The sequence below is a fragment of the Colobus angolensis genome, unplaced genomic scaffold, assembly GCF_000951035.1.
Source record: "Colobus angolensis palliatus isolate OR3802 unplaced genomic scaffold, Cang.pa_1.0 Scaffold35, whole genome shotgun sequence".
Classification (NCBI taxonomy): Eukaryota; Metazoa; Chordata; class Mammalia; order Primates; family Cercopithecidae; genus Colobus; species Colobus angolensis.
In genome coordinates, this window is record NW_012116821.1 from 11,712,566 (window position 1) to 11,737,480 (window position 24,915).

At 34.5% G+C, this 24,915-nt stretch overlaps 1 protein-coding gene across 1 annotated transcript in view; it reads left to right on the forward strand.

The window, feature by feature from the left end:
- Nucleotides 1-24,915, forward strand: part of HACE1 (HECT domain and ankyrin repeat containing E3 ubiquitin protein ligase 1) — a 122,237-nt gene that overhangs the window by 64,927 nt on the left and 32,395 nt on the right. The window contains exons 12-20 of the mRNA XM_011952877.1: nucleotides 220-370; nucleotides 6,417-6,751; nucleotides 7,257-7,325; nucleotides 7,567-7,654; nucleotides 14,458-14,569; nucleotides 14,665-14,762; nucleotides 14,947-15,034; nucleotides 19,544-19,693; nucleotides 20,220-20,416. Of these exons, the coding sequence (XP_011808267.1) occupies nucleotides 220-370; nucleotides 6,417-6,751; nucleotides 7,257-7,325; nucleotides 7,567-7,654; nucleotides 14,458-14,569; nucleotides 14,665-14,762; nucleotides 14,947-15,034; nucleotides 19,544-19,693; nucleotides 20,220-20,416 (1,288 nt within the window). The remainder of the gene's footprint in view (nucleotides 1-219; nucleotides 371-6,416; nucleotides 6,752-7,256; nucleotides 7,326-7,566; nucleotides 7,655-14,457; nucleotides 14,570-14,664; nucleotides 14,763-14,946; nucleotides 15,035-19,543; nucleotides 19,694-20,219; nucleotides 20,417-24,915) is intronic.

The window sequence follows — 24,915 nt, forward strand, 5'->3', positions numbered from 1 at the left end:
CTGGGTGCTTAAGAAATAGTAGTTTATTTATATGCAATTTAAATAATGTAACTTTCCTGTTAAATCATTCTGCCTCCTATCATGATAGGAAAGGAATTTTACTCCAGTTATTATAATATGAAACAGATGGTCAGTGGGATGAAAGTGTTTTAAAATAAGTATTTTAAGATGTAATTTGTCTTACTCCATCTAATCTCATATTTTAATTTTTATTTTCAGCCTATCTAGCAATTATGATGCTCAAATGAAGAGCCTTTTAAGGATTGTGAGAATGTTTTGTCACGTCTTTCGAATTGGTCCATCCTCCCCCAGTAATGGAATTGATATGGGCTACAATGGCAATAAAACTCCAAGAAGCCAGGTGTTCAAGGTGAGAAAAGTATATGGCATTGTTAGGAAGATAGACGTAGAAGAGATGAATTTGACAAAGCATGCATTCGTTAATCAGAAACCTCATGAACAGGTTGTAAGTTTGGTTTATACCCATATCACTTTTAAAATTAGGCACACCTTTCTCCTCTCAGCTTAGTCTAACCAATAGCAAGTTGGTGAGCTTTCTGTATTTTTCTTACAAATAAAATGCTTTATTCCATTGGTGTTTTATTCTAAGGGTAGAAATAGTGTTTAAAATTAATTTTATTAAATTATAGGTTTTTAATGTAATATGCAGCCAGCATGCTTTTGAAAGAAATTTATTTCTTATTAGTAAGGAAATAAAATGCACAGTTTTTATTTAGATTTTAATATGATATTTGTGTTAGGTGTATCTGTATATGTTTTTATAGTAAGGTTCTTTCATTTACTGGATTTGCTAACAGTTAATTCCTGAGATAACTGCAAGGAAGAGTTGTTGAGATAATTTTCTTAAAATATTTTGTATTGCTTCAGCTGCCTTTCTAAGCACATATGGGTGAAGTCCTTGGAAGATTTGTGTAAAACCCAAGGGAGTGTTGCTAGTCATGTTAAATTGTAATTTTATGAAGTAAACAAAATAAATATGACTATAATTGCTCTTGTTGATTGTTTTTGGGTGACATTTTAAAATAACAGATTTTAGAAAAATGTGTAATTTAATAACTTCATGTTTTTTATTTATTCATGTATTTATTTTTTGAAATGGAGCCTCACTCTGTTCCCTAGGCTGGAGTGCAGTGGCACAATCATGGTTGACTGCAGCCTCGACCTCCCTGGGCTCAGGTGATGCTCCCACTTCAACCTGCCCAGTAACTGGGACTAGAGGTGCATGCCACCATACCTGGCTAATTTTTGTATTTTTTAGTAGAGATGGGGTTTTGCCATGTTGCCCAGGCTGGTGTCGAACTCCTGGGCTCAAGCTCTCTGTCTGCCTCTGCCTCCCAAAGTGTTAGGATTACAGGCATGGGCCACTGCACCCAGCCAACTTATGTTTCTTTAAACAATCATTTGAGTATAAAATATAGGTTAGTTATCAAAAAAGTGATATAAATGTTTTTATGTGCCACTTCCTTGAAAACTAGTTAGGATTGACAGCTTTGCTCTTTGTAAAATTCAAATCTAAATTAGTGTGCTATACTGAATGATTCTTTTCTTACATGGAAAATTTTTGCAGAAAGGTAAAAATAAAGTTTGCAAGAACTTTGACACTAGTAGATTAATACTTAGAATAGATATGGTAGTCTTTTAGAAAGGTTATGTGTAAATGTCCATCTGTTTTACTCTCTTTAAAAAAAGTCAGTCTAGGAAGGAAAGTTTTCAGCTATGTATGTATGTATGTACATTGAGTGTGTATTTTTGTTTTCTTTTTTTTTTTCCTTATTGTGCCACCTCCTGGAAGAATGAAGTTATGCATTCTTGTAATTCATGTGGCTTTTCATGTACCACTTCCTTGAACTCTAGTTAGGAGTGACGACTTACTGTCTTTGTAAAATTTTGGTTTACATTATTGACCTACTCTTTTTGTCAGGGCTGTTTTGAGCAAGCTTTACTGCTTCAAACATTCATATCACACAAAGTTGTTTTTAATGTGTTCTGACTTGGCTCACTTTGTTAGTGACGGAATCTACCCTTGATTTGACTTTGACTCATACTTTCTACTCACCTGTAATGATGAATATAAAATCAAATCAGGTATGGCTGTGGTCAGTATTATTCAAATTGAGTTAGATTTATTTAATTTTGTCTGATTTCTTTGGTTAAAGTTTCAATCTGCTACCTATTAGCTAGTATCAGAAAGTATGTGTTAAGTAGCCTCTCTATAGGTGATTTAAAAGATTTAAATATTGATTTAAGTGTTAGTTTTCTACCTAATCAGTCAATACAGACATAATAGAGTAGCAAAGGATATCTGTTTTTCCTTTTCAGCTTATGTTTAAAAAATAGAACCCAGACTTTATGTTTTGTCGTATATCTGTGACGTATATAATATATAAATACTTTCTTATTTCAAGAATTTTGTTAGTATCTTTGTTTCTTTTTTTAAGGTATACTTTCTACAGCATTGACAACTACTGTTTCTTCTCATCACTTATTTTCTCTTAAATTTTCATCTTTTGTTTTGGTAAAACAATTGCAAAACTCAGCTAGTTTTTAAACACATTAATAAGTATTAACTGTTAAATAATTTATTAGTCTCTTTTCATCCAGTTTTATGAATGAAACATGGAATCTTTGGGGATTGACAAAATGATCTGCCTTCCATTTACAAGGATAAAAATAGAAACTGTACATTGTCATCCATGTGAATCAGGTCTCCTGTTCATTGTGGGGTGATTTCAAGTTGTAAAAATCTTTGCTAGTTACTGTGTTGCTGTGATGTTAGACTGGAAATACCATTTTAATTCTTACCACATTTTGTCTGAGGTAGCAATTGATCCCTAATTTCCATTTTATTAACAAGGTACTCTAATGCTACTTTATTGTTCAAATTAACTAATGGGTTTTCCATTAAGAATGAGTGGGTTTATAGGCCATGTGTTTTTAGTCGGTGAAATTGTTTAACATCCTGTTATTAGTTTTCTGATTTATTTTAGAAGTTCTTTAAGTTAGTCTTAACACATAGCCATTCTTTCAGCATTAAGAGATGTTTATCTAGTGCCTTGGGAACTTTGGAACATTTGAAGGATAAGGTCATTTTTATTTTTGAAGCACAGTGAACATGGGGAAGACAATTTAGGCTTCTTAAGTCTTGCTGTGTTCTTTTTTTTTGTGAATAGTAAGCTGTGACTATTAATGGTTTCATAGACTTGCAATTTGGAAAATTTGGTAACCAAGAAAGATTGTGAAACTTTTAACTTTAAGATCTTATCTTGTGGGTTGTGGCATTTGACATTATCAGGTTAAGAATAGTCAGACTAACAGGATATCAAGGTACTATGAATGAACATTAAATTCATAATACTTTTCTGCCAAATTTATTCCCCATTTCAGCACTTCTTGAAATTTTAAAAAATCGTTCAGTAAGCTCGAGATTGTATATTTTGAAATATGACTTAACATGCTTATAAATCATGTATGATTGTTATATCATTGTTACTATATGTAGAATATAATTCTTTGATAAGGATCACTCAATAATAATGAATGAAGCAGTATTTTCACAGTACCAAGAAACCTGCTAATATTTTCAGTAGTAATTGACTCATTGTTCAGTAACAATTGGTATGTATGGTGTATCTTATTTAATGTATTTTATTATTTATGAATATAGAAAGCATCATAGATACAGTATGCAGTGGTTTATTTTTAATTTTAAAATTTATTTAAATCCTTTTTATTGGTGGCTGCTACCATAGTTAGAAATTAAAGTTATTTTCATAGTATTCTTTTTGTGATTGAAGAATGAATTTTCTGAATAAATCTTCAAAGAGAAACTTCCTAGGTAAACTCACCTCAAGGTTGGGATTTAGTTTTAGTATATGTACGATTGAAGAAATAATAGGTAAGAAAAGAGAGAAAAGTAAAGAAAGGTCCAGTGTGGCTTACTACTTATTTTTTTTCTCATTCTTCTAATTATTTGCTGTGTTCCTTTATTTAAAACTCTGGCTTTTCAGTATCTTTATTGTCATTTTTACACATATCCATTTTTTTCTTTGGTGTTATTTCTGCACCACTGAAAATTTGCCTTTCATTTTTTACACATTGTCAGTATTTGAAAATAGGGTTGCTGTTGGTTTAGACTCAGTGCTCATCTGCATGATCAGCCTGTGTCATTTCTTGCCTCAGGCCTTACCTCCTTTCAGTGTGTTGACTTTCTAGGTTTTATCTTTTCTCATTTAGAGGCCAATTATTCTTTTTTCTTTCTGTTTCTAGCAGTTTTATATCACCACCTGTTCTTTCCATTTCAGAAGTTCATTTTCTGATATAAAGCTAAATAACTGTGCTGACATAAGTTCTTTTCATCTTCTACAGCAGGTTCAATGTTTTGCTCATAAAGAGAAACTATAGTTCCAACTTGGGTCATGATTAGAATTTTCAGTGAAGGTATCTGTCAGTATTTATGGCAGCTGGGTGCTTCTTGCCCTTCTTTAGGCAGTTCAGGGACCCCAAATCTGTCAACAGTTGTGAGTATGGAAGAGCCCTCATTATGGGTGAGAGGGGTGCTTACTTTAACTTCAAAGGAGGGTATAATTTATCTTAAAAAAGGAAACATTGTACTTACCCGCCTACCTAGTGCATAGTACAGGTTGAGTGAGTGAACTAGGTTTTTGTTGATTGTAGTAGTGGTGGTTTTGTTTGTTTTGTTGTGTTTTTCTGCTTTTTGGTTGAACGTGTAAATGAAGGCCTGAGGTGATTGAATTATTTGCAAATTCAGTAAGTAAAATATTTTCAAAAAGAGGATGTTACAGAAATCTGAAGAAAGGCTGAAAATGGCAGTGAAGGGATTTGTTAGATAATAATTGGGAAGAATTGCCTGGCAGAATAGGTTATTCAAACATTTTCTAAGGTTCCAAATATGTTTGTATAATCTCCTTCCATAGCAATCTTTAAAAGAAAGATTCTTTCCTTGAAATATTTTAAAGGTGAGTCTTCCTGTAGCACATGGTCTAGTTTGTAGCATTCTGTAATCATGTCAGATTCCAAAGTGAGATTAACTTGTATATTTATTTGCAGAAAGATAGCTCGTCATTCTCAATAAGAATATTTAAAATAGTGTAGGATGAAGGGATTGTTTAACCACTGTACCACTTGTAAGCTATTAATCTTTATTTGGGATTAAAAATATCCTCGCAGGTTTTTTTTTTTTTTTTTTTTTTTGGAGACAGTATCTCACTCTTTCACCCAGGCTGGAGTACAGTGACAACATCACAGCTCACTGTAGCCTTGACTTCCGAGACTCAAGCAATCCTCCCATTTCAACCTCCCGAGTAACTGTGACTACCAGTTTGTGCCCTTGTACCCAGCTAGAATAATAATAGGAAATGGTTTATTCTCTCCTTATCTTTTTTTTTCTTTAATAGAAAGCTGTTAATCTTTACTTGGAATTAATAATTTGCTACTCAGTGGTTTTTTTTTTTTTTTTTTTTTGAGATGGGGTCTCACCGTGTCACCCAGACTGGAGTGCAGTGGTGTGATCTCAGCTCACTGCATCCTCCACCTCCCAGGTTCAAGTGATCCTCCTGCCTCAGCCTCACGAGTAGCTGAAATTATAGGTGTGTGCCACCATTCCTGGCTAATTTTTTGTATTTTTAGTAGAGATGGGATTTCACTATGTTGGCCAGGCTGGTCTCAAACTCCTGACCTCAAGTGATCTGCCCACCTCAGCCTCCCAAAGTGCTGGGATTGCAGGTGTGAACCACCATCCCCGGTCTGCTAGTCAATATTTTAATAGAAGTTTGGTAATTGTATTTCTTGTTTTAAAAAACACTAATTATTAGAAATGGATTGTGTCTGTAAATATACATATATACATAAATGTGTCACATTTTATAATTTCTTGTCAATAATTATCAAAATTCCAGGAATTATATGTAACGAAAGGAGCACAGTAAAAAAGCTGTTCATTAGGTTCTTTAGGGATTCTCATTTTTTAATTGAAAAAAGACATTTGTTTAATTGAAAGTTGTTGACATAGATCATATTAATACCGAAAATCTTAAGACTGATTATAAATAATAATAATGTATGCTTTTAAAACTAAACATTTGAAAATTAAAAGAAGAAAGATTGCTTGTGAATTTTTTGTTTTTCCTTTTTATTCCAAGGAATACATACATACAAATTAAATTATTACCATAAATGAAGACATTGTCATTTATATAGCATTTGTATAATTTTGTTACTTACCTTTAGGTATTACCATCACATTAACTTGGGAAGATAGAAATATCTAGAGTAAATTTTCTCTTTTATAATACTTGGTATGTGGGGTTTTTTTTTTTTTTTTTTTTGATCCTATAGTTAAGAATGATGTTTAAAAAACACTTTTGTTTTTCTCTCAGCCTCTGGAATTGCTTTGGCACTCATTAGATGAATGGCTAGTTTTAATAGCTACAGAATTGATGAAAAACAAAAGAGACTCAACAGAGATCACTTCTATTTTACTGAAACAAAAAGGCCAAGATCAAGATGCTGCTTCCATTCCTCCATTTGAACCTCCAGGACCTGGGAGCTATGAAAATCTGTCCAGTGGCACAAGGGAATCTAAACCAGATGCTCTTGCAGGGAGACAGGAAGCCAGTGCAGATTGTCAGGATGTTATTTCTATGACAGCCAACCGGCTAAGTGCTGTCATTCAAGCTTTTTACATGTGCTGTTCTTGTCAGATGCCTCCAGGGTAAGAAAGTTTTGGCTCATTATTATTTTTTCTCTGATAGGTGATGAAAAGCAGTGATATTTTTGTAATTTCAAAAACAACAAATAATAATTTGTTGATTTAAAGTTTTCTTTTTGTTTTAAGATACTCATACTAATCTAGATCTAGTAGGGAATATTTAAATTTTAAACAACCAATATATATTATTACTTTGTAGAATGGTGAATGTCACCTTGTATAGGATCTCTTAATTATGTATTTGAAATGTGTAGAGCAGAAATGCACCAAATTTCAAGATTTTTAAAAAGTCACTTGTTGATATTGTCTGCTGATGAGAAGTTAGAATCATTTTACAAATTGGCTAGGCATACTTCAGTTTCCTAAACTTACAAAGAAGATCCAACACCAAATTCTTTTTTTTTTTTTGGTTTAGAAGCCAGTCCAGTTCAATATATATTTATCAAGAGTGCTATATTTTGTCACAAACTTTTGCCTGTGTATTCTGATCGATATTTACCCCCCACAGAATGACTTCACCTCGTTTCATTGAATTTGTCTGCAAACATGATGAAGTTTTAAAATGCTTTGTTAATAGGTAAGCTTTCTGGGGTTTGTGGACTACCCTGGAGCCTTTCCTCTCTTTACTTACAGTTTCATCTAAACAGAAAAAATACTATTTCTCTTACCATTCAAAATATGCTCAATAACAAATGAAAGTTTAATAGATGTGGATTATTATATTTTTCTTCTGTTTCAGTATCAGTGTATCTGAATTTGCATTTCACTTAATTCTACTCATTCTTCCTGTCTATTTAAACAAAATATTTTTCTTTTAGAAATCCCAAAATTATATTTGACCACTTTCACTTTCTCCTTGAATGTCCTGAGTTGATGTCAAGATTCATGCATATCATAAAAGCACAGGTAGAAATTTTTCTTCATCTTTTTATTGTATCTAATGAAATTAATTTCTAAAATTCTAATATTGTTTAGTGGAATAATTATTACACTTCAGACATTCTGTTGTAAGAGGAATGATTGCATGTTACTTTAATATGAGAAGTAAGTTTTCTTCAAGAAATATGTATAGAGTGCCTATTATTTGCAGAGGTCTGTACAAAAACAACAGAACACATTGCCACATTTCCTGAAAGGAGCTCAATGAAACTCTTTAGTCCTGTGAGGCTGATTGTCCTTTTGAAAAGGATTTTAGCCCCAAATACACTTGGGAAATTACATAACATATGCCCTTTGGAAATTTATAAATCACATTGGCAGCATGTTAAAAGGCTTTAAGAAGCCCTTTAGTAAAAATAGTGATTTAGCTTTGTTAATCCTCCAAACTTATTTGACCTGACCACCTTTCCCCTACCAGATGTGTATCTGTTCATTCCATATATCTCGTGTTACCTGAAGCTAGCTGGAGGAAAACTTGTTTTGCTCCTTACCAGCTATGTGAACTTTGGGCACATTTCCTAACATCCTTGAGCCCTTGGTTTCTTCATCTACAAAACAGAGATAATGACAGCAACCTCATAAAACTATAGCCAAGAATAAATTGTCAGGAATGACTGTGATGCTCAATAAATGGTAGTTGTTTTGGAGATAGAAAACTTACTTCCTTTCTCTAAGAGGATTCTAATTCTGTCTGGCTGGGGAGATAATAAACATACGTATAAAACAGTGACCGGATCTTTAGGAGTTTAAGGGAGGAAGAGCTGACTCTGGCATCTGTAGTCAAGGGAAATTTCAGAGGAGGCAGATTTTAAGTTAGGTTGAGAAAGCTTGAAAAGATATGCAACATTTTGATGGGAGTAAACAAGGAGGGAGAACTTTCTAGCCAGCATGTGGGCTGGAGCATGTAGACAGAAAAGTGTAAAACTGCAGTATTGCAGCAGAAATTTTGTGTAGATAGGAGCAAGATAGAGTTCTGGAAAGGTAGATTGGGGTCATCCAATGATCAGCCTTGATTTCCAGATCAAAGAATTTTCTTGGTTTGCTAGGCTGTTAGGAGCCACCGATACCCTTGCTTTAGGAGAATGACATAATTCTGGCAAAGTTTTAGAAAATAATTTGCCGGATATGTAGGACAGACTGTAGGCAATGGTTTGGTTAGTAGTCGTAAGATAATAAATACGATAAGTGGTTTTTAATGTCTTTAGGGACACTTGTCCTTTCAGAAGTTAACTATGAACTAATTTTTATACCATTATACACAAGTGTATAGAGGGATCTTTTGACATCTGTTTAATAATGATAATGTGAAAGAGAAGGCAGTAATAATAACTTACATTTACTGAATGCAAATTTTAGGTCAGGTGCTGTGTATTTGCTTCCATGAATTATTTTGTTTTCTTAACCATTGTGTAAGATGGCTGCTCTTTTTTTCTTTTTTTCTAAGCTGAAGTGGTTAAGTAACTTGTTTAAGTCATTCTGCTACTAAATGGGAGAACCACAATTTAAAAGTCTGTCTGGTTCTCAAGTTCAGTTTCTTTCTTTTCTTTTCTTTTCTTTTTTTTTTTTGGACAACAGGGTTTCACCTGTCACTCAGGCTGGAGTGTAGTTGATCTCAGCTCACTGCAACCTCTGCCTGCCGGCCTGAAGTGATCCTCCCAGCTCAATCTTTCAGGTAGCTGGGACTACAGGTGCAAACCAACACACCTGGCTAATTTTTGTATTTTTTTCTAGAGACAGGATTTTGCCATGCTGCCCAGGCTGGCCTTGAACTCCTGAGCTCAGGTGATCTACCTGCCTTAGCCTCCCAAAGTGTTGGGATTATGGGCATGAACCACCACCCCTGGCCAAGTTGTTTCTTGACCTACATTATATGATACTGTTCTGGGGCAAATGAGATAACAGGTGAAAGAAGGTGAGATAACAGGTAAAATCTCACTATTTTTGAGAGATAGTCTTCTGTTTTTAATACAGATTGGTACAAAAGTAATTGCGGTTTTTGGCAATTACTTTTAATTGCCAAATTAAAATTGTCAAATTAATTAAAATGGCAAAAACCACAATTACTTTTGCACCAACTTAATACTGTCTCTGCTTTTTTACTTTCTATTCCTTCTTCCCTTCCTGGACAGTTTAGTCAAAAAGCATCTGTATTAGGTATCCACTCTGTTGACCCAGAGAGGGGGGTGTTTGTTGCCTGACCAGGGTGAGGAGGGTGTCTACATGTGTAGTGGTGGCCTAGTGTGGGGTTTTGGAGTTTGGATGTGATTAAGAAGGTGTCCGTGTAGAAGAGGGTCCCAGTGTGAGTCATGTGGGTTAGAGTGGCATAAGGAGGATTTCCCTGTGGGGGTGGTTGCAGCTGATCAATGCTGTCTGATGAAGCCCCAGTGGGGTGGAGGGCATCTATACAGTGGAGGGGCCATGCCAGCGATTGGAGATTGGTAACATACCAAGGGAGTGGGGTTGCAGGTTGATCAAATAAGCAAGTATGAGAGTCTAACTTCTCATTGTTGGAGAAAGGAGTTACAAAATGGAGGAAACTAGAAGGAACCTTGTGCTGAATTGGAGTTACCAGTTTGAATTTAGTTTTAAATCTACATAGATACATGTAGCAAACCTGGCACCTAGCTCTTGGTCTCTCAGTGCCATTCTCAATGAACCAGGGCTCCTTGGAGAAATGGCTAATTCCAGGGCTAGATCAGGGAAAGTATAAAATAAGCCTGCAACATCTTATTATGTAAGAAAATAAGGAAGTGTTCAAAGACTGATGGGGTTGTGTTAACATGACTCAGAAGACAGTTTGAATGGACTCGCACTACCAAATTTGGAAGAATTTGAACGTCAAAATAAAGAATGATGGCAACATAAATAGGAACCTATGAGTCTGTAGTGAAAAAATTAATGAATAAATGGAAAGTTTGATGAAGGGTAGGATGATTACACAGTCTCAAATTACCTCCTGACAGAATAATTACAAAGAGAAAAAGGGTGCCTTACAGTAGAGAAGCTTGACAGTGATCAAAGCAGACATAGCAGTGTGGCAGCTGATAGGATGCTCTGAGGACAACATGGCATCACTTCTGTGATACTCCTGCCAAGGATACACACCTTAAATCTAATCATGAGAAATCATCAGACGAAATACAGTTGAGGGACATTCTACAGAATTAACTGGCCTGCAGTCTTTAAAACTACCAAGGTTATGAAAATTAAGAGAACATTGAAGAAATGTACCAGAGTGAAGGAGACAGGACAGGACAATTAAAGGCAGTTCATGAATCATGTTGCAATAAAAGGACGTTATTGGAGAATTGGCAAGACTTGAAATGGGGTCTGATCGTAGTAATGTTATCAGAGTTAATTTCTGATTTTGATGGTTGTTATCTAGTTATAGAGGAAGCTTTCTTGTTTGTAGGAAATAAACACCTAAGTGTTTATAGGGGACCGGACATTATATTGGCAACTTTCTCTCACACCAGAGGAAAAAAAAAGTACTTTGTACTCTACTGTACTTAGAAGTTTTCTGTAACTTGGAGATTGTCCTCCTCTAGAAAGTTAAAAAGAGCAACTACCTCTGCTAAGGGATAGACTTCTTCTGTTAGTGGTTTTCAGGTGGCCAGTACTTAAAGGGAGAAACATTTTGTCTTGCTGTACAAATACTATTAAGAGGAGCCTCTATAATCAGTCCTGTTTTATGAATTATTTATGGAAATGCAGGTATTCTAGAAAGTTTACATACAAAAATGTGCCTTTTGGCTGTGTAGGTGTTTGTATATGTCTGTGTGTTTTGATCTTATAAATGTTGTGTTAGTTTTTGAAGGTAGCAGTTTGTACCTTTTAATGTTACACTTGAATTACTTGAAAAGGGTCCATTTGTTTTTATTTCTCGGTTCACATTTCGTAGATAAAGGATATAGTTTAATATCTTATAGTGGGCAGTAAGTTTTCTTTTAAATAGTTATTGACAATAATTTTAACATTGCTGTGAATGACAATAAGAACAATATCTATTTATTGAGCATTCCAGGTATTCAGTATTAGAGCATTAGTATAAATGCTTTTAGTCTATTTTTATCTTTGGTAAAATGGGGACAAAAGTCCCTTTTTCTCATAGTGTTGTGAGGGTTGTATGTGGTAATGCATTGTAAAGTGCTTCAAAAAATACCTGACTTATAGGTGCTTAATAAATGTTTGCTAATTTATTATTATAATTATGATTATTATAATTACCATAATTATGTTCTTTATTTGAATTATTTAATTTAATCCTAACAGCTCTTGAAGTAGGTGTATTCTTTTCTCTGTTTTACAGATGAGAAAACTAAAGTTCTGTGAGGATTAATAATTTCCTTAAGATAAGTCTAGTAAATGACAGAGTGAGGGATTCTCAAACCATGTTTATCTGACTTCAAAGCCCATACTTAAATAATTGCTTCTGTGTAATGTTTTTTGTTTCCTCTTAAACCAAACTTTTAGAAATAGTTAGCAATATAATTTCAAGTACTTTATATTTCAACTTGTTAACTGAAAATGAAATATTTAATTTATATGCATAGTAATGCATATAACATATAACACCAGTGCTTTATTAAAAATGTGGAAGACTGTTAGAAGTATGGACAGAATTACACATTTAACTTTAAAAAGGTAGCATTTATTCTTTTCTTACCGAAAGCAAATGTTAAAAGGCAGAAGTTCATCTCTCATCAATCATACTATGTTTTTATTAAGAATTAATAACAAGTGATATTTGAATCTTTTAAAAAAACTATTTAATTTAGCTCAGATGAAGAAATTTATTGGTGTCCTAAAAGCCACCTGGAAGGTAACTTTTTTGTGGTGTTGGATGGTATTCATCATATTTATCTCTTGAAGCTCTTAGCTTTTGTGATGGTATTGCATCACCTTGGTTCTCCTTTTACTTTTCCCGCTGTCTGTATCATTTGCTAAGCAAATTCTCAGTCATGACTTGTGATCATAAACTTCTTTATTCTTGTTGTTTGTTCTCTGTGTCTTTCATCTCTTGACCTTATACTGCCTCCAACTTTACCTTGGTTCATGGCTTTATTTTCAGTGTCTCAGCTGCATCACTGTCCAGTATCTCTTTCTAAATCCCTAATAGTTACACCCTACTATATCTTTAAACTCATTATACGTAAAATCTTACTCATTATATTTCCACCAGTACCTTCTAGGAATGTGGGGGTAGGTTATGGGGAAAGGGCTTTTCCACTTTAAGTTATTTCTGTTAATAAGTTCTATCTTGCAGAGATCTGTAGAGATAAGGTCTCACTTTGTCACTCAGTCTGGAGTGACAAGGTGAGCACACTACAATTATAGCTCACTGCAGCTTTGAACTCCTGGGTTCAAGGATCCTCCCACCTCAGTCTTCTGAGTAGCCAGGACTGCAGGCGCATACCACCACGCTTGGCTAATTAAAATATTTTTTTTTTTTTTTGGTAGAGACAGGGTCTCACTGTTGCCCAGGCTGGTCTCAAACTCCTGGGCTCAAGCGATCCTCCTGCCTCGGCCTCCCAAAGTGCTGGGATTACAGGCGTGAGCCGGCATACCCAACCACTTCTCTTACTTTTAATGCTTATTCAAAGGAGTAGTATCTCTCAGATTGACTTCATTGTTCCTCTTTGCTACCACAACCAGGGCTTCTATAGCTCATGCTTCATTGTTTAGAACTTGATATTTTATATATATATATATATATATTATATTGTGTTACTCTATGTTAGTCTCATCTCTTTAACTGTATTAAACAGTTTTTAGCAAGTTCATGGAGTTTTTACTGCTCTTACGTTACATGCAGTGTTGGTACATACTAGGTACTCAATACTTTCTGATTAATCAAAAATTATAGATCACTTACAGTTTGCTTACCTGGCAGATGAACAAAAAGGAGAGATTTTCTTTGCTATTTCAAGAGATTTTATTCTTCAATTTTTATTGTGGAGAATGGGAAGGGATAACAAATTCCATTCCAGTTTCTGTATATATTCTAAAGGATAGAAATAAGAATAAAGTTAGGAGTAAGAGGCTGGGCGTGGTGGCTCATGCCCGTAATCCCAGCACTTTGGGAGGCTGAGATGGGTGGATCACCTGAGGTCAGGAGTTCGAAACCAGCCCGGCCAATATGGTGAAACCCCATCTCTACTAAAAATACAAAAATTAGCCAGGCATGGTGGTGAGTGCCTGTAATCCCAGCTACTTGGGAGGCTTAAAGTAGGAGAATCACTTGAACTCAGGAGGCAGAGGTTGCAGTGAGCAGAGATCACGCCACTGCACTCCAGCCTGGGCAACAGAGTGAAACTTTGTCTCAAAACAACAACAATAACAGCAATAAACCAAAATAAATAAATAAATAAAATTAGGTGTAAGAGATTATTTTCATGAAAAATTAAATGGAACATGCAACATAATTTTTCTGGGTATGAAAATTCCTTGTAATAAGGCTTGGATTTAAAAGAAATTGAGAATAAATATGTTCAATTACATATCTGATATTAAGTTCTGAGGCATAACCAAATTGATAAATGTAGAAATTTAAAAAAATACTTTTTCTTGGCAGCCAAGCTATTTCAGCTAAGTTCTGCCTTTTTGTGAATAGTTACTGAAATGTTAAAACACATTATTCAGTAACTCCTTATTATAAATAAAGATCTAAGGATGATTATTTGTAGAAAAGGCATTTAGCATACTAGTAAATCTGATAATTAGATAACTGATACACTACTAACATATTTGACTCTTATTTTTTGAGCTAGCCTTTTAAAGATCGCTGTGAATGGTTCTATGAACATCTGCATTCAGGACAGCCAGATTCAGACATGGTGCACAGGCCAGTGAATGAAAATGATATCCTACTGGTTCACAGAGGTATGCTTAACAAAGAAGCTGATATATGTGTGAACCACAAAGTGCTTGTTATTGTAAGTTTTAATATGTAAAATTAACCAATGCTACATATTTAGATTCTATTTTTAGGAGTAGCTGTGAAGTTGTGTCAAAGGCAAATTGTGCAAAGCTAAAGCAAGGGATTGCTGTACGGTTCCATGGAGAAGAAGGCATGGTGGGTATAAAAGATGATGATGTAGAAATCACTGTATGTAAAGAAAGATTGAAATGCCTTTTGAATAAAGTTTAATGTTTAGTTGATAAAGGAGGAAACTTTATATTTAAATTTTGTTATTTAGAAAAAAATTCCCCAATATAACATATTTCTGTTGATGCTTAATTTTATTTCTTGAATTCAGGGTCAAGGTGTTGTGCGTGAATGGTTTGATATTCTGTCCAATGAGATAGTCAATCCTGATTATGCATTGTTTACCCAGTCAGCTGATGGTAAGTTGTACGGTCTAGAAGACTTTTTCTGCAACTTGTCACATTTTTCACACTATTTCAGTACATTTTATTTTTGATTTCCACAGCAGACCTGTGAGCCAGGTGGGATATTCTTATTTTATAGATGAGAAAACTGAAATTCAGAGTTTTCAACTGCATTCACACAGTTAATAAGTAGTAGAATCATAAATGGAACCTGACTCAGTCTAACATTTTTTCCTCTTAACAGTTGGTTCCCAGATGCTTGTCTCAAGGATTAGTGTTGGCCCCAAGGAGGTTTCTTATCAGTCCCTTATAAAATAAAACTGAATTTGTTCAATTTAAGGATTATCCTCTAGTCTACTTTTTTTGAGTTAAATTTTTCATTTCATAAATTAATGGTGCTTGTAGATGGCCTTAAACAAATACAAGTCCCTATTTGGAAAAATAAAAATTTGCTAACTCTATTTATAGAGTTTCCAAGTTTTAAAATACATTGGTTAGGAAAACCAAAGTCTAGAAATCATGATGTAAAATTTCAACTCTTAATCTATTTATATATACTAACTTTATTTTCAGTCATTTTAAGAGATCAAGACCTAGCTACTATAAAGCTCTTATTTAATCATTTAAAACAGATAATTAACCCTCCTTGTTGAAATGGTACTTGTGACCTATAGAGTTGTAATTTGTTGTTGTAGACTAGATGGAAATAGTTATCATCTCATTCGTGTGAGATATTTGAGAGCTCTCTAACTTAATAAAGACGTATTCCAAGTGAAGGTGGGATTTCAGTTTTCAAATGCTTTGCACAGTCGCTCGTTTTTTCTGAAAATCTCTTCTTTCCCCAAATGTTTACATTCTTTTATCAGGAGAGAATACTTCATTAATTGTAGCTTCTGATTGCTTCCAACCAAACTAGCAGCAAATCCCTATTTGATAAGAAGGATGATATTAAGGGAGGCGTGTGGGAGCGGGCTGCAACAGAGCTAGGCTGCTGCAGGCATTCATCCCTGTGATGGGCTTCTTGGATACACTTTGAGTATTTGAAATTGCATAGGAACATGGAACTGCCAGCTTTAACTTGGTAACCTTTGATTCTTTGAGGTGAATTTGATGTCTTTGTGAATGACAAGTTCAGTGAACCCCTGAGTTTAATTATTTAGGCCTAATCTTTGAAGCTAGATCTAGCATTATATTTTAGACTTACTTCTTCTCTTTATATCCTTTATTCTAAGTCTACTTAGCTTAATATCTGAAAAACAGATTTGGTGTGAAATCATTAGTTGAGGTACTTCCTTAATGTTATAGATTTGTAACAGAGCAAATGTTGAAGTACATAGACCCATAAAGTTTTTTTTTTTTTTGAGACAGAATCTCACTCTGTCACCCAGGCCGGAGGGCAGTGGCGCGATCTTGGATCACTGCAGCCTTGACCTCCCGGGCTCAAGGAACTGTCCCACCTCAGCCTCCTGAGTAGCTGGTATGGCTAAGGTGGGAGGATCACCTGAGCTGGGAGACCAGCCATGGTGCCTGGCTAGTTTTTGTATTTTGTAATTTCTCTATTCTTTTTGTGGAGACGAGGTTTCACGATGCTGCCCAGACTGGCCTCAAACTCCTGAGCTCATGCTATCTACCCGCCTCGGCCTCCGAAAGTGCTGGGATTACAGGTGTAAGCCACTATGTCTGGCCAAACATGTTGATTTATCTTTTTTGTAAGCCATATCGGTCTCCTCTTTGGGGTCATAGTATTAATAAATTAAAATCAAGCTGAAATATTTTCACGCTCTTAGGTTTAGTTGACAAAGAGAATTACATATAGGAATCAAGAATTTCTAAATGTGGTGAATGTTTGGGTAGACCCGATATCTATAATAATTTTTTTAAAAACTTGTTTTCTAATGAAATTACGATGCTTACAGTAGTGAAATAGTATAGTTGTTATGAATTTGTCCTTTGGGTTTATACACGGTGAGAATCTTGACTGCTGTTCTTTTGATATGATCTTGGGGCCAGTAAACTTAATTTTCTACACTTTTGTGTCCTCATTTTAAAATGGTGATACCTGGCTGGGCACGGTGGCTCATGCCTGTAATCTGAGCACTTTGAGAGGCCGAGGTGGGCAGATGACAAGGTCAAGAGATCGAGACCATCCTGGTCAACATGGTAAAACCCTGTCTCTAACTAAAAATACAAAAATTAACTGTGCATAGTGGCATGTGCTTGTAGTCCCAGCTACTTGGTAGGGTGAGGCAGGAGAATCACTTGAACTCAGGAGGCGGAGGTTGTAGTGAGCCAAGGTTGCGCCACTGCATTCCAGCCTGGTGACGTATGAGACTCCATCTCAAAAAAAAAAAAAAGATGATAACATATGTTTTGTAATGTGGTAAGAATTCAGTTAGCTAATATATGAAAGTGCTTAGTTGGTGCCTGGCATATAGAAAGAGTAAATATTATATGCTGTTATTATCATTACATGAAAATGATATTGTATACTAGGATTTTTCTGAGACCATGAAAATAGTTGGGGGGAGTAACAGCTATATATATATTTTTTGAACTTAAAATTTATCATAAACTTTTAATTCTATTTAAAATTTTCAAGTTAAAAACTGTTACTCCTTTTCTGAAGATTTTCTCCCTATATGTTTCCTTTTTTTTTTTTTTTGAGACAGAGTCTCGCTCTGTCGCCCAGGCTGGAGTGCAGTGGCCGGATCTCAGCTCACTGCAAGCTCCGCCTCCCGGATTTACGCCATTCTCCTGCCTCAGCCTCCAGAGTAGCTGGGACTACAGGCGCCCACCACTTTGCCCGGCTAGTTTTTTGTATTTTTTTAGTAGAATGTTTCCTTTTTTTAAAAAAAAAAGTCTCCTTATCCTTTTTAAGTATTTAGATTTCTCAGAAAGTAATTAGAGAGGGAATTAAACACAGAGCTAGGGGAGGAAAATAGAATCATCAGAAATCTTTGTAGCCCTAATCATTCATTATTTTAACAGGTAAAAAATATTTGTGATTATTCTCAGAATATTATATTTTTGGTATTATGATTATATTTATCTTTGAAGTCTGCCTTTATCTCACAAAGCTTTGCTTTGGCTTTTAATATCAGGTCTTCCTTCATGACAGGGAATTATTCTCCAAAGGTCCTTAACAGTGAATGATGAGACTCACATGACTTATTAATACCATAGGCTTCCAAATTTGTACCTTAATATCTAAATAAACTAGTTAGCAGTTTAACCTGGTGTCAGCACTGAGAAATCAAAGATCAATGAAACACAGAGTAAATTATTGTCAAAATGACTAAACATTTCACTTTCCAATACATTTCTATCTTTTATTTTTCTTTGATGCTATTTCATTAGGTTTATCAGTTACTTCTTTTAGCCCAGGCATTTACGATAGTAGTATATAGCATGAGCTCATGATGTCTTTGTTGAATGAATGAGTGAATTTGTAATATGAATTAGTGGCCATCACAGAAAAATAGGAAAAATAGGAAAAGAAAGTTATTTAAAGTTGAGGTTTTGGCATTAGGTTTTAACTTTTAACTAGTAGTATTTTTTTTTGAGACTTTTTTTTTTTATGGTGGTGAAATACACATAAAATTTACCATTTATAATATTTGAAAGTGTGCAATTCAGTGGCATCTAAGTACATTCAGTGTTGTGCAACCATTGGACACTATTTTCAGAGCTTTTTCATCACCCCAGGTAGAAATTCTGTACCCATCAAGCAGTATCTCCCATATTCCCTTTCCTCAGCCTGAGGTAACTGCTAATCTATTTTACCTATCTATAAATTTGCCTATTCTAGATATTTTATAAAAGTGGATTCATATTCCATTGCATTGGATTTTCATACTAATTGGTAACTATTGCCCTTGCCATGTTTACTTTCACCTCAGAGGTAACTGTTAGAAAGACTTGGTTACTTGTGGACTGAGGTGATTTTCTAATCATTATTAACAGGCATCAAGTTCGTTGACTAGGCCTGTCACTTAAGAACAGTTGTACATTTACAATTCTTAGTTATTCTCATAGTGTTCTACTCCTGAAGAAGCAAAAAATACTTACTGCACTGGCACATACAGATGAATGGGATAATGTCTGTCCTAGTGAACAGCCTATTGCCATACTGCCTAGGAAACTGTGTATATGTGCTTGTGTGTGTGTGTGTGTGTGTATGTGTGTGTGTGTGCGCGCGCGCGATCCTCTGCTGTATTATTTCCGGAATGTCTCTGGTGATCAACTAATTTCAGTCAAAAGTACTCTAAAATTTTTCTGTCTGCTGTAGATTACTGTGATAGATATGTGTGAATTAATGGTTATCTATACTTAAAATTCTACTTACCACCTGTTATATATTCCACAAAGAACATTTCTCTGGAAGTTTGTACACAATGTCACCTTAGTTTGTACACAGTGTCACCTTAGCTGAAGTTGTATGTGAATTAGTTTATGTGCATTGAAGTGATCTTTCTTCTGCATATAGATTCTTAATAATATATTATTTTGTATTTATTTCAATAGGAACAACTTTTCAGCCTAATAGCAACTCTTACGTAAATCCTGATCACTTGAACTATTTTCGGTTTGCTGGGCAGATCTTGGGATTAGCATTGAACCATAGGCAGCTGGTCAATATTTACTTCACACGATCCTTCTACAAGCACATTCTTGGTATGGCTGTATTATTGTTTCTGTAGACATTTATTTATATTGTTTTCCTTTCAGTTTGAGGAAAATAGATAAGCAGTAGCATTTTGGATGAGATAATTTTTATTTTGATTGGAGACCATCTATATATGTAAGGTGTTTGAGGTTTGAAGGAGAAAAAAATGACCTACATTTTTTTTTTCGAAACACTTTCAGCTAAGTTAGTTTTTTTTTCAATTTTAGTGTGTGTATGTTTATGCTAAGAATACATTTCAATATGAATATACTTAAGATAATTGGCACTTTTGAAGTTTATAATAACTTCCTGAATAGCTATTTCAAAGAAAGATTACATTGTAACAATGTGAAAGAAACACAGGCTTAATTTAACAGACTTTCAAATTCAGGAATCCATTTAAAATATGCTGTGAATAGGATTATATTATATTTTGCAGTTTTGCAGAATATCTGTAGAGGGCAGTATTTTACCATTAAATAGATAAGGGAAGGCAGAAACAGACTATAACTGTTGTATGTTTGCATTTTTTAGGTATTCCTGTAAATTACCAAGATGTGGCATCCATTGATCCAGAATATGCCAAAAATTTGCAATGGATTTTAGATAATGATATAAGTGATCTGGGTCTAGAACTAACTTTTTCTGTTGAGACTGATGTGTTTGGAGCAATGGAAGAGGTGCCTTTGAAACCTGGGGGTGGGAGTATTCTTGTGACACAAAATAACAAAGTGAGTATTTCCGTTTTTACCTTAACCATTGTTTGTAACTTGGCTCTGATAGTTTGCTAGTTACTCTAAATTATTCTGGCACTTGTAGAAAAACTGCAGTATCATAACAAATAAAACATTTTAAGTTAATAAAACCATCAAATGTTAGATTTTGAATTAGAAAGGATTATTTTGATAATTGTGCTAGCTGTGCTGAGGTGGTTCCTAAAAAAGTCTAGAGCACTTCAGCTGATAGTATAAATTGGGCATATGCATTTTGAGAAATTTGATTAGAAATGTAAGCTTAAATGAAGATATTTGCAAAAGTTGCTCTTTCATGTTTTTAAAGTATGATATTAAATAATTCTAATAGAGAAAAGAAATGCCAGTGTTTAAGCTTTCCACATACTTTTGGGATCCAGTAAGTTTGTTTGACCTTTTGATATTTTTTTGACTTTATAACTTGATTATTTATTTATTGAGATGAAGTCTCACTCTGTCGCCCAGACTGGAGTGCAGTGGTGTGATCTTGGCTCACTGCAACCTCTGCCTCCTGGGTTCAAGCGATTCTCCTGCCTTGGCCTCCTCAGTAGCTGGGATTACGGGGGTGCACCACCATGCCCAGATAATTTTTGTGTTTTTAGTAGAGACGGGGTTTCACCATGTTGGCCAGGCTGGTCTCAAACTCCTGACCCCAGGTAATCTGTCCGTCTCAGCCTCCCAAAGTGCTGGGATTACAGGTATGAGCCACCATCCCTGGCCTTATTTTTATTTATTATTACATCTCCTCTATATATTTTATTTAAAAATCTTTGCATGTGTTTTAAATTTCACTGTTCAAAGTCATAATATGACTTTAAGATTTAATACGGTTTGATGTTTTAATATGTTATATGGGGTATTTGGAGTTAGAAAGTATCATACAAATTCTAGTTCTGTTGCTTACAAGTAGCAACTTCTGGTTGAACAATGCTGAACTCCCCCCATCCCCTTTTTTTAGCTGAATTATAATTCCAAGACATCTTCAGAATCAATTAGCTATAAGAAACAATGTTCACTGAGCCATTTTTAAAACTATAGATTTAGTAAAATGTGGATTATTTTAAAAAGGGTTATGTTTAACAATTCTTCAAACTCAGTTTTCTGTAGAATTGGGATAATAATACTACAGAATTGTTATTAGCATTTTGTAAAATGAAAAACACAGCACAAAAATTAGTTGTATTGGGTAGTTTTCTATAAAAATAGGTTCTTGGTTTCAGATATATAAAGGGAATTAGAAACTTATTAGCAAGCTACATAATTTTACCTTTTGAAACTTAAGATACTATAGTATACAAAAAAATGAGATTGAATTCTTGGAAATAAAGTCAGGAGCTGAGTTCTTTCACATTCATACTTAGAAATTTTAAATTCTACCCTCTCATTTTATACGAAATGACACTAAGCCTAAAGAATTAGTGGCAAAACTGGGGCCAAAACCCAAACCTCCTAATTTAAAGTCTAATGTTCTTCATACTGTATGCAAAATTAGTTGTGTTGAGGAAGAACTTACTTGATTTTTTATGTAAGTCATGTTAAGCTGTAGAAGATTACAATAGTGAAACACTTAAATTAATTTTTAAACCTATATGATTTGCCAGTGAATGAAAATATTTTTAGAATCTTTTTTTAGATTATTCGCCTTGTAGCATGTTTATTTTTTTGTTTTACACTGGAGACCTACCCTCCGTTAAGGGTAATGAAGTCACAGAATCTTTATTAAGCAAATGATTGCCTTGATAAGAGAACTATAAACATGATTCTTCTCTGTGAATACTGTATCTGGGTGAGATTTGTCAATCCTTTCAGTTATATTTTATATGACAAAGTGGAAAGATCCAGTAATAATTATATTCCAGTGCTTTGGGAGGCAGGGGGATTGCTTAAGGCCAGGAGTTCCAAACAAGCCTGGGCAACATAGTGAGACCTTGTCTCTACAAAAAATAAAAGAAATTAGCCAGGCCTAGTTTTATGTGACTACAGTCCTAGCTATTCTGGAGGCTGAGGTGGGAGGATCACTTGAGCCCTGGAGCTCGAGGCTACAATGAGCCAAGATGACACCACTGCCCTCCAGCCTGAGTGACAGAGCAACATCCTGTCTCTTAAAAAAGAAAAAAATGTTTGTATGAGGTATATCTGTATTTATGCTTGCATCTCCTAGCAGCACCCCCTCTTACTATGACATGATTTTTGTTTAGATTTTTAAAATACTGTTAATTTTTTATATTTGTGTATTTTAATGAAATCTAGAAAGAAGGAAAATATTGACTAAATAAGAATAAGAATATGCTCACATTGAGGCTATACCCTTCATTGTGCATCTCACCAGAGGCGGAAATACTATTTTAATATTAAAGAGCTTGAAACTTTAGTTTCTCAGTTTAATACTTTATATATTTACATTTTGTTTAATTGCTTGTTAATTAGAGGCTAACTTTTTTAAATAATTAGGAGTGTTAATAGCAGAGTCTTGATTATTAATGTTATACATTCTCAGCTTTCTTGTTTTTGATGTAAACATTTCTTGCAATAAATTGAGCCTCTTTTTTCTAATGTTACCAGTATAGTAATTGTGTATCAAATTATTGAGGTTTCAACATATAGTGCTTATTTAATAAGCAACCTGATTCATGTAGAACTCTTAAAAATCTTTAGAAACACATCACATTTTACCTTGCTTAAAATTGTTAAGATGCTCAATTTACAAAATGTTACTTAAAAATTTTCAAACCCTGTTTCTTAGAAATACTAATGATTTTTTATTTATTTATTTATTTTTTTTTGCTTATACATTCTGTTACGAACTTTTCTGTTACTTTAGAGTCAGCTTTTTACTTTATAGGTAGAAAGTTTTTTCGTCATGTTTAGAGTTCAACTTTTGTAATTTTGAACTATTGAACCTTAAATGACTTGCTAAACTTGTTAGAGGGCCTGTGTAAACTGATCTCCACGTGGGGGAGGCACTTATTCCCAAGTTTTATTAAAAGACTTTGGTGATTATAAAGTGAAACTAAATAGATGAAAATACCTTTAATTTAAAAAACAATATGTTAAATAAATACAAGTAATATAGGCAGATGATATATGTATTAGTTCCACATTTGAAATATAATCTCTTAGTTAGAATATGGCCTCTTTTGCTCATATTTTCAATTCTAGTGTTTAAAATTAAAGCTATAGGGGTTTAAATGTTAACATCACTTTTATAATATTAGTCATAAAGTTCATCCAGGCTGGGAGGAAAAAAAAGAAGATAGGAGTAAGATGGGGCAGGATATCAGGGAATGGATGAAGTGGTACGGAAGTTGAATTATAGAGGTGAAACATTAAGTGGTCAAGTAGGAGTAAGGATGGGAAAAAGGAAATGTTCTGGGCTTACAGGAAGGCACAGAGGTGACAGAGCATGCTGTGTTTGGGAAACCACAAGTAGATCAGAGTTGTGGAGCTTAGCTTAGATTGCAAAGTAAGCAAGTAGAAAAAGATGATGTGGGGAAGGGAGAAAGTGGCCAAATTCTGAAAGACTTTGCATCCACAAGTAGTACTTTGAAAATTATTCTGAAGTCTGTGGAGATGATTGCAGATGTTAAAGAGGGAAGTGACATGATCAAATTTCAGTTAAAAAAAAAAGAAAGGAACAACCAAACTCAGCTTAGAGTGTGAAGAATGGGTTGAAATGGGGTGGTACTGGAGTCAGGACAACTGAGATGAGGTTGTGGCATTTTGGTTTGGGGAAGCATGCATGAGGAATTATGTAAGGCAAGTGGCAGTGAAGATGGAGAAAATGGAATAGCTTTTAAGCTTTTGAGGATAATAGAATTTATAGAACTTGGTAATAGGGAAGATGAGAAAGAGGAAGGACTCAAGGATAACTGTCACTGTTGTGGATTAGGCCACCTAATGTCTGATAGTGTTGTCATCCTACTCTTCATCAACCTCATTATCATTCGTTCTGTTTTTTAGTGATAATAATTACTACTTATTGAGTACTTTGTGTGTTTCATATATATGAACCATGTTCTTTGTGTTTCTCATTTCCTGTAACAGGAAATGAGAGATAGCTATTTCTTGAGATAGCGATTTCTCTTTATTTAGTGTGGAAACAGCCTTAATATTAAAACATTTGACATTTATTAGGTTTTTATAATGCGCTAGGCACTGTTTGATGTGCCTTATGGGTATTATACTTAACTCTGTGAGGTGGAGATACTCCTTTCTACAGGTGAGGAAACAGAATCGTATAGGAGCTAAGTAGCTTTCTCCATGCAGTCTGTAAATTTCAAGCCTGCTTGTGCAGGGGCCATCCTAGTCTTCTCTGTATAGTTCCAGTATTAGCATATGTGCTGCTGAGGCAAGCATTCAAGCCTGCTTGTAACTACAACACTGCATTTCTTTAGAAATTAAATAACTGCCCAAGGGCACAAAACTTGTAACTGATGTTTTCTTATTTTAAATGGATGTCTGTAAGACAGTGTAACTGC